The sequence below is a fragment of the Taudactylus pleione genome, unplaced genomic scaffold (genome assembly GCF_031769625.1).
Source record: "Taudactylus pleione unplaced genomic scaffold, aTauple2 ptg000510l, whole genome shotgun sequence".
In the NCBI taxonomy this organism is placed as follows: domain Eukaryota; kingdom Metazoa; phylum Chordata; class Amphibia; order Anura; family Myobatrachidae; genus Taudactylus; species Taudactylus pleione.
In genome coordinates, this window is record NW_028284912.1 from 4,457,501 (window position 1) to 4,473,119 (window position 15,619).

Consider the following 15,619-nt stretch of genomic DNA (forward strand, 5'->3'; position numbering starts at 1 on the left):
TGCGCAATTCTGCATCGGCTCCTAAATGTTTAAAATATTCTCTCTGGGGTGCAGTTTATGGATATGTAACATCATCCCTGGTTTTGTAGGACTATGTTAGGCCGTGTAAAGGGGATGGAGACCTGAAACGCACCTACGCATTTTCAATTCATTTATAATTTCTTTCTCAATCTTCACCGTTTATACAGTGTATTTTGAGTAAAACTTAATCATAGCATTGTTTTAATTCAAATAATGGGGCTGTGGAGTCCGGTGACTATAAATGACCACAAGCCGTACAGCAAGCGTAACACTGATAGAAGGTGCAGAGGTGATAGCAGACAGAAAGGCTTTGTGGTGAGATTTACATTTGTAGACGAGTAACACCAGTAAAAACCACAGTGATCCAGCACAGACCGGCCATCAACTTCCTATGTACTACCCATAAAGACAAACACAACACATGTACATAGGTGTTCACAGCAAGCTCACTAAGTGTTCACTAAGATTCCGCATTTACCAAGGGCCAAATAACTTCTGTTTAGGAGCTTGTCCCTGTTAGCTATTGCCATATTCAGTTGGCATTAGCAGCTTAGTCCCCATGGTGGATTTATCAGCGGAGTGGGATAAGCTGATCCCTCTCTCGCGGCTTCCATGCTTCTCCTCTACTTCCTATTGCATTTGGCGCATGCTCAGTGTCTAATCCGACAGTAAAGAAACAACGATGGCTACCACTTTGCTATCGGAGGCGCGAATATCTGAGTTTCCAAAATGTGTGTATACATATATGTGAATATTCCACAGACAAAAAACCTTATGGTTTCACATGTCCCATTAAGGCTTCTTAGACATGATCTGAAATTTCACAAAACCTACTGAATTTCTGCCACTCAAACTTCAAAAAGCAATGCAATTACGATAATTAAGGCTGACGCCTTATTGGACGTGTTCCTTGCATAATATAGATATGGTATGTCATCACACCCTGTGGTTAACTGCAGATTTAACACTCTCGCAGAGTGAGATTGCTGTCACTCACAAAATGGTGGAGCTGCTAATTCACAGAATTGTGTGCTCATTGGAATACACACATGCAGTCTATGCAACTGAGGTCTGAGCAGAACATAGAGCTGCGCAGATGGGATAAGAGTATGGTGGTTGGGAGGAGAAGACAGAGCGGTGAAGAGGGGACAGTCAAAGGCGTGGAGAGGGGAAGATTAAAGCAGTACACATGGGGCGCGACAAAGTGATGCGGATTGGTGGAAAACAGTGGTACACTTGGGGGGTGAAACAGAGTGGCACGGTTTGGGGGAACAGAGCGACATGAATGGGGGGTACAGAGTGGCTTGGATGCGGGAAGGCAGCAGCGCAGATGGGTAAAGACAGATTGGTGTGGATGAGGAATACAGACTAGCACAGTGGGAGAACACACAACAGTAGGGACTGGGGAAGACAGTGGTGCAGGTGGGAGGGGAAACACAGAGTGGCACAGTTGGGGGGGACAGAGTGGTGCAGGAGGAAGAAAGTGTGGCAGAGATGAGGGGAAGACAGAGTGACGTAGCTGGGGGCAATTCAGTGGTGCAGATGGAAGGAAACAGTGGCACGGGAGCAGGAAGACAGGACGGTGCACATGGGGAAGACATATTGGTGTGGATGAGGGCATGCAGACTAGCACAGTTGGTAGAACACACAGCTGTAGGGATTGGGGAAGTTATAGCAGCATGGAGGTGAAGTTAGTGTACATGCATACACACAGTACGATAGTTTTAGCAATTAGGGAGCTGAATGTGTATAATAAATGAGATGGATGTATTGAGTGAGAAGGATGTTGGAACCCAGTGGGATTATTGTGGGGACTGAATAGGAAGATTGTCGGCACTGAGTGAGATGTGAGAGCCACATAACTGCTCTGACCTCAGTTGCATAGACTGCATGTGTGTATTCCAATGAGCACACAATTCTGTGAAATAGCAGCTCCACCATTTTGTGAGTGACGGCAATCTCATTCCGTGGGCTCTATATTTACTACAATCCGCATTTGTAATGCAGATTGTAGTGTGATATTCCCGACTGAATTCGCATCGTGAATTCAGGAATATCACAGGGATTTACTACAAATCCCTTGCAGGGACAGAGCTTGCGATAAAGCTCTGTCCCTGCGAATCCCCTCCGCACACTAGTCACGGTATTTTCGCCAAAAATACTGTGACAAGTGCCGACGCATGCGCCGACCATTGCTAAGCCCCGCCCCCTCGTGCTAAGCCTCCCCGCGACCCCCCCCTTAATTACACTTACCTGCAGTCATCGGTGGTCCAGTGATGTCCTCCGTGGCTTCGGTCAGCTGACATCCCACACTGCACTGGGACTCGGTCAGGTGATGACCTCACCCGGAGCCCCGAACACCGGTCTCTGGAGTTGGGTAAGTTTTTTACAGCTGATCACTGGGGCCGTCTCCGGGCTCTACTCTGGCCGTTAGAGCAGAGCAGGAGTCCGGAAACCGGGGGGAGACCCTGGATAACGCCACATCCAGGTGCCGTTATTATCACAGGGCTTTCCCCGGTATTTTTTCACAATTTTAATTTTAGTAACTGCCAGACAGATCGCATTTCCCATTACAATTATGGGAAATGCAATCTGCTTACTAAAAATAAATGATGATTAGGGCTTGGAGTAGAATTTTACGAATTCTACTCCAGTTACCCTGTAGTAACTATAGGTGATACTAAAATAATATGAAAAGGTTGTGAAAACACCATTTTTTACTTTATTTTAGTAAAAATAATGTTAATAAATAGAGCCCTGTGAGAGTGCTGTATGTGCAGTTAGCCACATGGTGTCATGGCATACCATATCTGTATTACGCAAGGAACACGTCCATTAAGGCATCAGCCTTAATTATCGTAATTTCATTGCTTTTTGAAGTTTGAGTGGCAGAAATTCAATAGGTCTTGTTAAATTTCAGATCAAACCGTAACGGTCTATGATTACATTGTCCTTCAAAGTTTGCTTTCGTCAAATAATGCTCCTTTTGAAGCAATTACAGCATTGCAGACCTTTGGCATTCTAGCTGTTAATTTGTTGAGGTAATCTGAAGAAATTTCACCCCACGCTTCCTGAAGCACCTTCCACAAGTTGGATTGGCTTGATGGGCACTTCTTGCGTACCATACGGTCAAGCTGCTCCCACAACAGCTCAATGGGGTTGAGATCTGGTGACTGCGCTGGCCACTCCATTACAGACAGAATACCAGCTGCCTGCTTCTTCCCTAAATAGTTCTTACATAATTTGGAGCTGTGCTTTGGGTCATTGTCCTGTTGGAGGAGGAAATTGGCTCCAATCAAGCGCTGTCCACAGGGTATGGCATGGCATTGCAAACTGGAGTGATAGCCTTCCTTATTTAAAATCCCTGTACAAATCTCCCACTTTACCAGCACCAAAGCAGCCCCAGACCATCACATTACCTCCACCATGCTTGACAGATGGCGTCAGGCACTCTTCCAGCATCTTTTCACTTGTTCTGCATCTCACAAATGTTGTTCTGTGTGATCCGAAAAACTCAAACTTCGATTCGTCTGTCCATAACACTTTTTTCCAATTTTCCTCTGTCCAATGTCTGTGTTCTTTTGCCCATAGTAATCTTTTCCTTTAATTGGCCAATCTCAGATATGACTTTTTCTTTGCCAATATGCCTTGAAGTCCACCATCCCAGAGTTGTCTCTTCACTGTAGACGTTGACACTGGCGTTTTGCGGGTACCATTTAATGAAGCTGCCAGTTGAGGACTTGTGAGGCATCTATTTCTCAAACTAGGGACTCTAATGTACTTGTCTTCTTGCACAGTTGTGCACCGGGGCCTCCCACTTCTCTTTCTACTCTGGTTAGAGCCTGTTTGTGCTGTTCTCTGAAGGTAGTAGTACACACCGTTGTTGGAAATGTTCAGTTTCTTGCCAAGTTCTCACATTTCTAAGAAAAAGAGTAGACTGTTGAGTTTCACATGAAAGTTCTCTTTTTCTGGCCATTTGGAGAGTATAATCGAACCCACAAATGTGATGCTCCAGATACTCAAATAGCTCAAAGGAACGCCAGTTTTATAGCTTCTCTAACGAGCAAACCCGTTTTCAGCTGTGCTAACATAATTGCACAAGGGTTTTCAAGGGTTTTCTTATCATCCATTAGTCTTCTAACACGCTTAGCAAACACAATGGACCCCAAACAGTGCATGTTTTCCAGGTTTCCTCACAGAATCACAAGTGAAATAATTAGTGCCACCTGTTGGTAATAAGTGCACCTGCACACCTACTGGGGGACCTGTGAACCCGTTGGGATACTGAGGACCAAGTTTGAGAACCACTGTGCTATAGAATTAATGATATGTCTGGGGACTCTGCTTTAAGGGACCACACAATTTAACTTTATACGTTTCCTTACATACAATAACTACTGTTACTTTTTGCAAAGCATGGATTACATCATTGGAGCCACTTAATTCGGAATCCGCTGCATTCCGAACTGACTGGATGTGTCCAGATGCTTTTTAATTAGGGTTTATTGTAGTAGTCCTGTGTTTGGGCTTTGAAACAAGTCATATTTAAGTGAGTGATTTTATATTCAGACTGAAAACATTTAAGGTTATAGTGATGTTCCAAAATGTACATTATTATACTTTATTCACAGCAGCAACTTCTCCTGTACGTGCATTAAGGTGCAGGTTCCTTTTGTAGAGCTGGACGTAGGTCTGTTTAGGACACAGGACACTGATAAGAACGTCTTCCATTGCAGAATAATGAACGCAGACAGCTCTTTACTACAAGCCAGAGAAGAGGACGGGGTGAAGTACGAGCGCTCCTTTACAGGCTCTGAGTTTGTGAATATGCTGATTCATGTACAAGAGGCCAAAACCAGAGGTGATGCCGAAGTACTGAGCCGGCGGCTTCTGGAACACGCAGTAATACAGCACGGTAAGTGGAATCTTTCGTCGTGACTAGCGCAGAGCTCTCCGTTAGGGGGGCCCCGTGATGTTTGCGCTGTAGGAGCACATAACAGTGGCAGCTTAATGATGTGATTTTGCACTGAGGACTGAACAATCCATAAGGAATGATGTTGGGACATATTTTTTGCTTTTTATATTAACTACTGTTTCAGGTTTTGGGCGAGATGTATTTTTGATCGCTAAAAAAGTTTATTTTTTTTCCACGTATAGTTCGTCGCGAAAAGGTTAATCCATGTCTAGAACTTCGCCGTAATGTATTATTATTTTAACAAAGATTTACCGTTGCGGTGACAGGATGTCAACGCGATGTCCCACCTGCATACGCACAGTTGTCTTTTCACGTCGGCATGCACAGTAGTGTAGTATGTACTGGGAGCAGGTGTAGTGTAGTGTGTGCTGGGTGCAGTGTAGTGTAGTGTGTGCTGGGAGCGAGTATAGTGTAGTATGTGCTGGGTGCAGTGTAGTGTGTGCTGGGAGTGAGTGTAGTGTATGTGCTGGGTGCAGTGTAGTGTGTGCTGGGAGCGGGTACAGTGTAGTGTGTGCTGGGAACGGGTGTAGTGTGTGCTGGGAGTGGGTACAGTGTAGTGTAGTGTGTGCTGGGAACGGGTGTAGTGTGTGCTGGGAGCGGGTACAGTGTAGTTGTGCTGGGAGTGAGTGTATTGTAGTGTGTGCTGGGAACGGGTGTGGTGTAGTGTGTGCTGGGAGTGAGTGTAGTGTGTGCTGGGAGTGAGTGTAGTGTGTGCTGGGAGTGAGTGTAGTGTGTGCTGGGAGTGAGTGTAGTGTGTGCTGGGAGTGAGTGTAGTGTGTGCTGGGAGTGTAGTGTGTGCTGGGAGCGGGTTCAGTGTAGTGTATGCTGGGAGCGGGTACAGTGTAGTTGTGCTGGGAGCGGGTACAGTGTAGTGTGTGCTGGGAACGGGTGTAGTGTAGTGTGTGCTGGGAGTGAGTGTAGTGTAGTGTGTGCTGGGAGCGAGTGTAGTGTAGTGTGTGCTGGGAGCGAGTGTAGTGTAGCGTGTGCTGGGAGCGGGTACAGTGTAGCGTGTGCTGGGAGCGGGTACAGTGTAGTGTGTGCTGGGAGCGGGTACAGTGTAGTGTGTGCTGGGAGCGGGTGCAGTGTAGTGTGTGCTGGGAGCGGGTGCAGTGTAGTGTGTGCTGGGAGCGGGTGCAGTGTAGTGTGTGCTGGGAGCGGGTGCAGTGTAGTGTGTGCTGGGAGCGGGTGCAGTGTAGTGTGTGCTGGGAGCGGGTGCAGTGTAGTGTGTGCTGGGAGCGGGTGTAGTGTAGTGTGTGCTGGGAACGGGTGTAGTGTAGTGTGTGCTGGGAGCGGGTACAGTGTAGTGTGTGCTGGGAGCGGGTACATTGTAGTGTAGTTTGTGCTGGGAGCGGGTGTAGTGTAGTGTGTGCTGGGAACGGGTGTAGTGTAGTGTGTGCTGGGAGCGGGTGTAGTGTGTGCTGGGAGCGGGTGTAGTGTAGTGTGTGCTGGGAGTGGGTACAGTGTAGTGTGTGCTGGGAGTGGGTACAGTACAGTGTAGTGTAGTGTGTGCTGGGAGCGGATGTAGTGTAGTGTGTGCTGGGAGCGGGTACAGTGTAGTGTAGTGTGTGCTGGGAACGGGTGTAGTGTATGCTGGGAGCGGGTACAGTGTAGTTGTGCTGGGAGTGAGTGTAGTGTAGTGTGTGCTGGGAGTGGGTACAGTGTAGTGTGTGCTGGGAGCGGGTGCAGTGTAGTGTGTGCTGGGAGCGGGTGCAGTGTAGTGTGTGCTGGGAGCGGGTGCAGTGTAGTGTGTGCTGGGAACGGGTGTAGTGTAGTGTGTGCTGGGAGCGGGTACATTGTAGTGTAGTTTGTGCTGGGAGCGGGTGCAGTGTAGTGTGTGCTGGGAACTGGTGTAGTGTGTGCTGGGAGCGAGTGTAGTGTGTGCTGGGAGTGGGTACAGTGTAGTGTGTGCTGGGAGTGGGTACAGTGTAGTGTAGTGTGTGCTGGGAGCGGATGTAGTGTAGTGTGTGCTGGGAGTGGGTACAGTGTAGTGTGTGCTGGGAACGGGTGCAGTGTAGTGTGTGCTGGGAACGGGTGTAGTGTAGTGTGTGCTGGGAGCGGGTACAGTGTAGTTGTGCTGGGAGGGAGTGTAGTGTAGTGTGTGCTGGGAGCGGTTGTAGTGTAGTGTGTGCTGGGAGTGGGTACAGTGTAGTGTGTGCTGGGAACGGGAGCAGTGTAGTGTGTGCTGGGAACGGGTGTAGTGTAGTGTGTGCTGGGAGTGGGTACAGTGTAGTGTGTGCTGGGAACGGGTGTAGTGTAGTGTGTGCTGGGAGCGGGTACAGTGTAGTGTGTGCTGGGAGCGAGTGTAGTGTGTGCTGGGAGTGGGTACATTGTAGTGTAGTGTGTGCTGGGAGCGGGTGCAGTGTAGTGTGTGCTGGGAGCGGGTGCAGTGTAGTGTGTGCTGGGAGCGGGTGCAGTGTAGTGTGTGCTGGGAGCGGGTGCAGTGTAGTGTGTGCTGGGAGCGGGTGCAGTGTAGTGTGTGCTGGGAGCGGGTGTAGTGTGTGCTGGGAGCGGGTGTAGTGTGTGCTGGGAGCGGGTGTAGTGTGTGCGTGCTGGGAGCGGGTGTAGTGTGTGCTGGGAGCGGGTGTAGTGTGTGCTGGGAGCGGGTGCAGTGTAGTGTGTGCTGGGAGCGGGTGCAGTGTAGTGTGTGCTGGGAACGGGTGCAGTGTAGTGTGTGCTGGGAGCGGGTACATTGTAGTGTAGTTTGTGCTGGGAGCGGGTGCAGTGTAGTGTGTGCTGGGAGCGGGTGTAGTGTAGTGTGTGCTGGGAGTGGGTACAGTGTAGTGTGTGCTGGGAACGGGTGTAGTGTAGTGTGTGCTGGGAGCGGGTACAGTGTAGTGTGTGCTGGGAGCGAGTGTAGTGTGTGCTGGGAGTGGGTACAGTGTAGTGCAGTGTGTGCTGGGAGTGGGGACAGTAGTGTAGTGTGTGCTGGGAACGGGTGTAGTGTAGTGTAGTGTGTGCTGGGAGCGGGTACAGTGTAGTGTGTGCTGGGAGTGAGTGTAGTGTGTGCTGGGAGCGGGTACATTGTAGTGTAGTGTGTGCTGGGAGCGGGTGCGGTGTAGTGTGTGCTGGGAGCGGGTGTAGTGTGTGCTGGGAACTGGTGTAGTGTAGTGTGTGCTGGGAGCGGGTGTAGTGTGTGCTGGGAGCGGGTGTAGTGTAGTGTGTGCTGGGAGCTGATAGACTTTAGTGGGTGCAGTGCTATGTAGTATGCTAGGAGCAGGGGCATTAAATTAGTACAAATGACACCTCAAAATTAATATTATGCAGAAAATATTGCGACCAAAATGAGGCGTTGTTTAATAAGCGCTATCTCCGATGATACATATAACCTCCCGGAAGCCTCCACGTCTGACAATGGCAGAACGAAACGCCGCGATATTCCAGCGGGATTTCATGCTTGCGATGACAACAAGGGTTTTTTTTTGCGAAAACTTCATCAATACATATACGCGATACACTCCATCATTGCGATAAGCGCTGTTTAAGGCTGCGTTAAAACAATAATACATCTCGCCCTATAAGAGGAATTGTGATATTGACCACTTTCCCTTGGTTTGTTATGTAAGCTATTAATGATTTCTCATTCTGCACAGTACTGGTGACTGCCATGGCAACATTAGTCTCGTGGTGAGGTGATGATGCTGAGAGCAGAGTAGCTTTGGAATGCCCCTCTGAGATTTGTCTGCACAGTAAATTCCCCACTGCTCCTCCTCCCCTCTCTGTCTACTCATGAAATGCTGAGAGCTGTGAGCCTGTGTCTGTTTAGCTGGCTGCACCCTGTTGCGCCCTCCAAAGAGATTTGAAAAGAGACACAATGGAGTCAGTTCAATTAGGAGCGAGTAGGGTCCTGTGAGCTGTTCTGACAGTAAATTTGCAACACGAATAGCATTTGCAATTCAATTCCAAACTCGCATCGCTATTTCTAGATTTTTATGCGTAGTGCCCTGAGCAGGTGAAAAGGTGGGGAAAATCTTTATCTTAAGGTAAAAAATGTTGGGGGACAGTGTAGAACATCTGGAACACCCCTCCCAATGAATAATCACACAATTGGAGGGGTAGAAATAGGATACTTTGGCCAATAAAACATTTTCAGGTGAATTTCTCTAAAAAGCTCAATAATGGGTTAAATGATGGGACAGGTACGGTGAGGTGTATATACAGTGGGACAGGTACGGTGAGGTGTATATACAGTGGGACAGGTATGCAGAGGTGTAACTGATGTGGGACAGTTATGTAGATGTGTAAATTATATAGGACAGGTATGGTGAGGTGTAAATGATGTGGGACAGGTATGGGGAGGTGTAAATGATGTGGGACAGGTATGGGAAGTTGTAAATGATATAGGACAGGTATGGTGAGGTGTAAATGATGTGGGGCTGGTATGGTGAGGTATAAATGATGTGGGACAGGTATGGGGAGGTGTAAATGATGTGGGACAGTTATGTAGAGGTGTAAATGATATAGGACAGGTATGTGGAGGTGTATATGATGTGGGACAGGTACGTGGAGGTGTAAATGATGTGGGACAGGTATGCAGAGGTGTAAATGATGTGGGACAGGTATGCAGAGGTGTAAATGATGTGGGACAGTTATGTAGAGGTGTAAATGATGTGGGACAGGTATATAGAGGTGTAAATGTTTTGGGATAGGTATGTGGAGCTGTAAATGCTGTGGGACCAGTATGTGGAGGTGTAAATGATGTGGGACAGGCGTGTGGAGGTGTAAATAATGTGGGACAGGCGTGTGGGGGTGTAAATGGTATAGGACAGGTATGTGGAGGTGTAAATGATGTGGGACAGGTATGTGGAGGTGTAAATGATGTGGGACAGGTATGCAGAGGTGTAAATGATGTGGGACAGTTATGTAGAGGTGTAAATGATGTGGGACAGGTATATAGAGGTGTAAATGTTTTGGGATAGGTATGTGGAAGTGTAAATGCTGTGGGACCAGTATGTGGAGGTGTAAATGATGTGGGACAGGCGTGTGGAGGTGTAAATAATGTGGGACAGTCGTGTGGGTGTGTAAATGATATAGGACAGGTATGTGGAGGTGTAAATGATGTGGGACAGGTATGTGGAGGTGTAAATGATATAGGACAGGTATGGTGAGGTGTAAATGATGTGGGAGAGGTATGGTGAGGTGTAAATGATGTGGGACAGGTATGTGGAGGTGTAAATGATGTAGGACAGGCAGGGTGATGTGTAAATAATGTGGGACAGGCAGGGTGATGTGTAAATGATGTGGGACAGGTATGTGGAGGTGTAAATGATGTAGGACAGGTATGGTGAGGTGTAAATGATGTAGGACAGGTATGTGGAGGTGTAAATGATGTGGGACATGTATGGGGAGGTGTAAATGATGTGGGACAGGTATGTGGAGGTGTAAATGATGTGGGACAGGTATGCAGAGGTGTAAATGATGTGGGACAGTTATGTAGAGGTGTAAATGATGTGGGACAGTTATGTAGAGGTGTAAATGATGTGGGACAGGTATATAGAGGTGTAAATGTTTTGGGATAGGTATGTGGAAGTGTAAATGCTGTGGGACCAGTATGTGGAGGTGTAAATGATGTGGGACAGTCGTGTGGGTGTGTAAATGATATAGGACAGGTATGTGGAGGTGTAAATGATGTGGGACAGGTATGGTGAGGTGTAAATGATATACGACAGGTATGGTGAGGTGTAAATGATATAGGACAGGTATGGTGAGGTGTAAATTATGTGGGACAGGTATGGTGAGGTGTAAATGATGTGGGACAGGTATGTGGAGGTGTAAATGATGTAGGACAGGCAGGGTGATGTGTAAATAATGTGGGACAGGCAGGGTGATGTGTAAATGATGTGGGACAGGTATGTGGAGGTGTAAATGATGTAGGACAGGTATGGTGAGGTGTAAATGATGTAGGACAGGTATGTGGAGGTGTAAATGATGTGGGACATGTATGGGGAGGTGTAAATGATGTGGGACAGGTATGTGGAGGTGTAAATGATGTAGGACAGGTATGGTGAGGTGTAAATGATATAGGACCGGTATATAGAGGTGTAAATGATGTGGGACAGGTATGTGGATGTGTAAATGATGGGGACAGGTATGTGGATGTGTAAATAATGTGGGACTGCACATGTTCCGCATAAATAGTGTTTGTTCCAACACACTGCACCTGTCAGAACCCGTGCAGCTCCTCTTATCTGCCTGGGGTGTCGCTCTCTGCTCTGGTGCTTCTAGCACACTCTGGTCTGTATCTCAGCAGTATGATGCATCAGCTGTCATGTGCCCAGTGCTAGAATGAACACTAATATAATATAAACAGCGGCACAGATTATTTCAGATGAGCATAGAAAAGTTTGATATGTGAGGAGATAGTTTAAATTGCAGTCAATCCCAGCATCTTATTTTTGAGAACCACACATAGCATTGCCGACAGGCTCCTTCCAGACTGGTGCAGGGAGATTGTGAGGGGCCTGGGGGTAAACAGCGCAAAGTGTAAATCTAGAGTCTCCGTGTTTAGACACAATTTATTTCTACATTAAATCTTGTATTTCTTATTAAATATTGGTCTCTGCTCTGCTGAGGAAAAGGCTTTCAGGCTCCCTGCCAGAACAGTGTCTTCTGGAGAGCAAAAAAAAAAAAACAATTGCAAAAACTTGGCAGGAATTGAACATGGTGTGTAGCCAATGTTATCCTGTAGCGTAACGATGGCCATTTGCTGCTCTAACAGAGTTGGCCTGTCAGGTAGGAATTTAATAAGTTTAATTAGCATTTATTACAGCTGCATTATATAACAAGGACAAAAATTATCTGCGGAGGGGCAGTGTGTAAGCAGGAGAACCAATCAGAAGCCACAGCCTCCGTTCTTGTGGCTTCTGATTGGTCCTCCGGCTCACCCACTAACTTGACAGGTGAATCAAGGTGACCCTATTTTTATTTTAACTATTAAACAAATATAAAATAAAATGATAAGTTGTGAAAGAGAACGTACTGTAGCAATGGAGCATTTCTCCATTTAGCACGGTAGACGCAGAAAGTTTTTTTCTTGCAGCAGAAAAACTTTTTTCTCCCACTCCTTAGGGGCCAGTAGAAACCTTGCCTTCACTTTCACAGTGATGAGGAATTATCGACGCATTTCGCCTAATGTGACATCAAACGTCCAAAATGACAAGTAATCGGGACAGACCTATTAGCCTCCCACTCACTACGTAGTACCCAATTCATAGTAATCGAGGCTAAATTGAGCAGTAATTGAGCATAAAATTAGGAGAAATTCAAAGTAATGATTAATGTCCTAAATTGGTAGCAGAACGCACCATGTAGTCATGTCATGTACCTTGCGCATTTGTGAGCAGACCCTCAAACAAGTTATACAAAACAATTTTACTCTCCCGGGAACGTCTGGGAAATTGCAGATTTTTTGGAAAGTACTTGTAGAAGAACAGGAAGCCCCCCTGCATCCTAATCTGTCTACTAGGGAAATGGGCGGGACAGGTGCGTGATAATCAGCAAATAGCGACATCATGGGTGGGGCATGATTACACCCATCACATCGCTGTTTGGATCTCCGTAGTAGGCGAGTATGTTCTACAGCAGGGATGGGGAACCTCAGGCCCAGGGGTCGTATAAGGCCCCCCGGAATCATTTGGTCTGGCCCTCGGAGCTTTTTTCTGCTAGCCTCATTTGGCTAGCAGGGTGCCTAGAATAGCACCCTGCAGCCAGATTCTATGCCGCAGTGTCTCCAGGACGCTTCAGATGGTCACACCGCTGCCCTTACAACTCCCGGAGCATCCTCAGCATGCTCCGGGCATTACTGTAATCACTGGCGATTGTGGCCCCGCCCCTGTGTGACATCACACAGAGGGGGTGTGACCTGCACCAGGCCCCCGAATAATGTTATATATATCAAAATGGCCCTCGGCAGAAAAAAGGTTCCCCACCCCTGTTCTGCAGGCTGTTCCAAAATCAAACATTTCTTCTTGTTTCTTTTCATGAGTTAATGGAGGGGGGGGCGAATACATTTATTATTTTTGCGTACAGGGTAGGGGAATCTGTATATAACGCTGGCTGTCGGTATGCCTTCTGTCAAAATACCGACAGTGGTATCCCGATGGTTAGTGTCCCCTCCCCCCTTTTCCCCCTAACCCTCCATTCTTGTAGCCTAACCCTCCCTGTTAGTGCCTAAACCTAACCCTCCTCCCTTAGTGCCTACCCCGCTATGGTACATGCACCTAACCACCCCCAATCCGTGGCTAATATCGAAGACGCCCCTGGTTCAGGCTGGCGTCTCTGTGTTCTGGCATCGGGATTTCGACACCTATCTTAAGTCCCGTCTCGGACTTGCAGCGCCAGGATTCAGGCTGGCGGCATGCCGTCCACCCGTCTGCTACCTACATCCCCTGGGTAGGTACTGGTGACATTCGCATGTAGCCCACAAGTGCTGGCCGGCTTTATTTTTACACAGCAAGTTAGATCTGAGTTTGGACACATCCCCAACTAAATCCCTCTGCACATTGTACATCAGCCCCAACTACAGTGCAGCAAATCAGATACGGCTCCATATTGTATGGTTAGTGAATTACGTTTCTGTCAATACACATTAACTCACTATCTTGATAGGGATATCCAATACTATGGCACAACACTAACTGCCGCCTTATCACAATGATTACAGCCTCCAGTATCGAACTGCATTGTAACGGAGTTCAGTACTATTGATCTGTGTATATATTCATTATTAATAACCAGAGTAACCTGAATATAACTAAACACGTCCATTTGTAGGAAGTCTCTGTGCTGAACATCTGCTTTCTCCCACATGTCAGTGTCTGCGGAACGCTAGTGAGTGTCTGTGATGTGGGAACACACGTGACGTCCTGCGCTTCTGAAAGGGCTTCTCAGATTAAATCCACCATAAACCCAACGTGTCTGGTTTGTAGCAAAACCTGTCAGATTTGTTTTCCGGTGCAGCGAGATTAGTTCTGCCTCAGTCTTTGTTTTTATGGAGAGGTAAAGGGCAGATTTCTGAAACAGGCTTCCCCTTTCCAGGCTCAACCTGTGTTCTTCATCCACAGAGGTCCTGCATTTATTATATGTTGTTGTTAATTATTATTAATATATAAATAAATAAATTACTTAAGGCGCGTATCCACTAGACGAGAAAAATGAGTGATTGAACAATTACGATATCGTAATCGTGCAGTCGCTCGTTAATCGTGCAGTACAATGTTGTAAAATAACAGAAGTGGCGTTCCCGCTGGTCGTTGTCGTCATTTGCCATCGCCTGAACACGCAGGCCAACCTGCCGATATCGACAGGTTGTGTATGTTCGGGGATGAGGGAGGGTGCCTGCACTGAATGACATATCGTTCAGTGTGGGCACATTATCCACTGCACAGGATGATGAACGATTGCACGATTACAATGTTGTAATGTACAGTCGTTCCACTCTCGTGTAGTGGATACGCACCTTTACACTCACAAACCATTATGAGATAAAATTAACCCTGTTCCTGAGAGTTTACAATCTAAAGGTAAGAAAGAACCCAGCGTTACAAGGTGTGAGGGGCAGGGTGACTGGAAGGAGCACTTGTGTAATACCTCTCTACCTAACGTCAGTGGTGTGCAGGGTGTGTGGTGTTAGGGATGTGCGCCGGACCATTTTTGCCGGATTTGGATTTGGTTCTAATTCGTCGTCCGGATTTGGATTTGCCAAACTGCGGTGACTGGATTTGGATTTGGATTTGGATTTTTTTACAAAAATTGACAAAAAAAGCTAAAATCACATAAATTGGTCTTTTTTTTCTTCCTAGAGTATTATTAACCTCAATAACATTAATTTCCAGTCAATTTAGACCATATCACAGCTTATAATATTGTTTTCAACATTATTGGCCAAAGGTTGCAGTGAGCTGACTGGTTACTAAGCGACAAAGCAGCGGCACAACGACACAGACACCACAGTATAAAGCACATCTATGACACATTGCCACACAGCAGTGGCAGAAATGAAAAGTAGTGCACCCACCCAGTGGGGTACGGCCAGCAGAGTCACAGTACTTGTTTACAAAGTGGGCTACGGCCCTAGGAGTCACAGTGCACAATCTTATTAGCATTACACCGCACATAGGGCCTGATTCACATTACACCATAAAGTAGTGTCTCTTATTTATGTTACGACACACAGTAGTGCCCCTTTTACACAATGCCCACAGTAGTGACCCTTTTACACAATGCCCACAGTAGCGGTGTCCCTTACACAATGTCCCCCAGCAGTGGTGCCCCCTATGCAGTCCCCTTAGTAGTACGGTCCACTATGCAGTGCCCCCAGTTGAATGCTCCCCAGTAGTATGCCCCCCATTAGCAGGCCCCCCCAGTAGTATGTCCCCCATTAGCAGGCCCCCCCAGTAGTATGCCCCCCATTAGCATGCCACCTAGTAGTATGCCCCCCCAGTAGTATGGCTCCCCCAGTAGTAGGCTGCCCCAGTAGCAGGCCCCCCCAGTAGTAGGCTGCTCCAGTAGTAGCCCCCCCTGTAGTATGGGCCCCCCCTGTAGTATGGCCCCCCCTGTAGTAGGCCCCCCCAGTAGTATGGCCCCCCCCAGTAGCAGGCCCCTCAGTAGTATGGCCCCCCCAGTAGT

At 47.3% G+C, this 15,619-nt stretch overlaps 1 protein-coding gene across 1 annotated transcript in view; it reads left to right on the forward strand.

Moving 5' to 3' along the window:
* The window catches only part of DEPTOR (DEP domain containing MTOR interacting protein), a 102,957-nt gene that overhangs the window by 50,652 nt on the left and 36,686 nt on the right, over nucleotides 1-15,619 (forward strand). Inside the window, exon 5 of the mRNA XM_088450191.1 lies at nucleotides 4,758-4,936. Coding sequence (XP_088306317.1) covers nucleotides 4,758-4,936 — 179 coding nt within the window. The remainder of the gene's footprint in view (nucleotides 1-4,757; nucleotides 4,937-15,619) is intronic.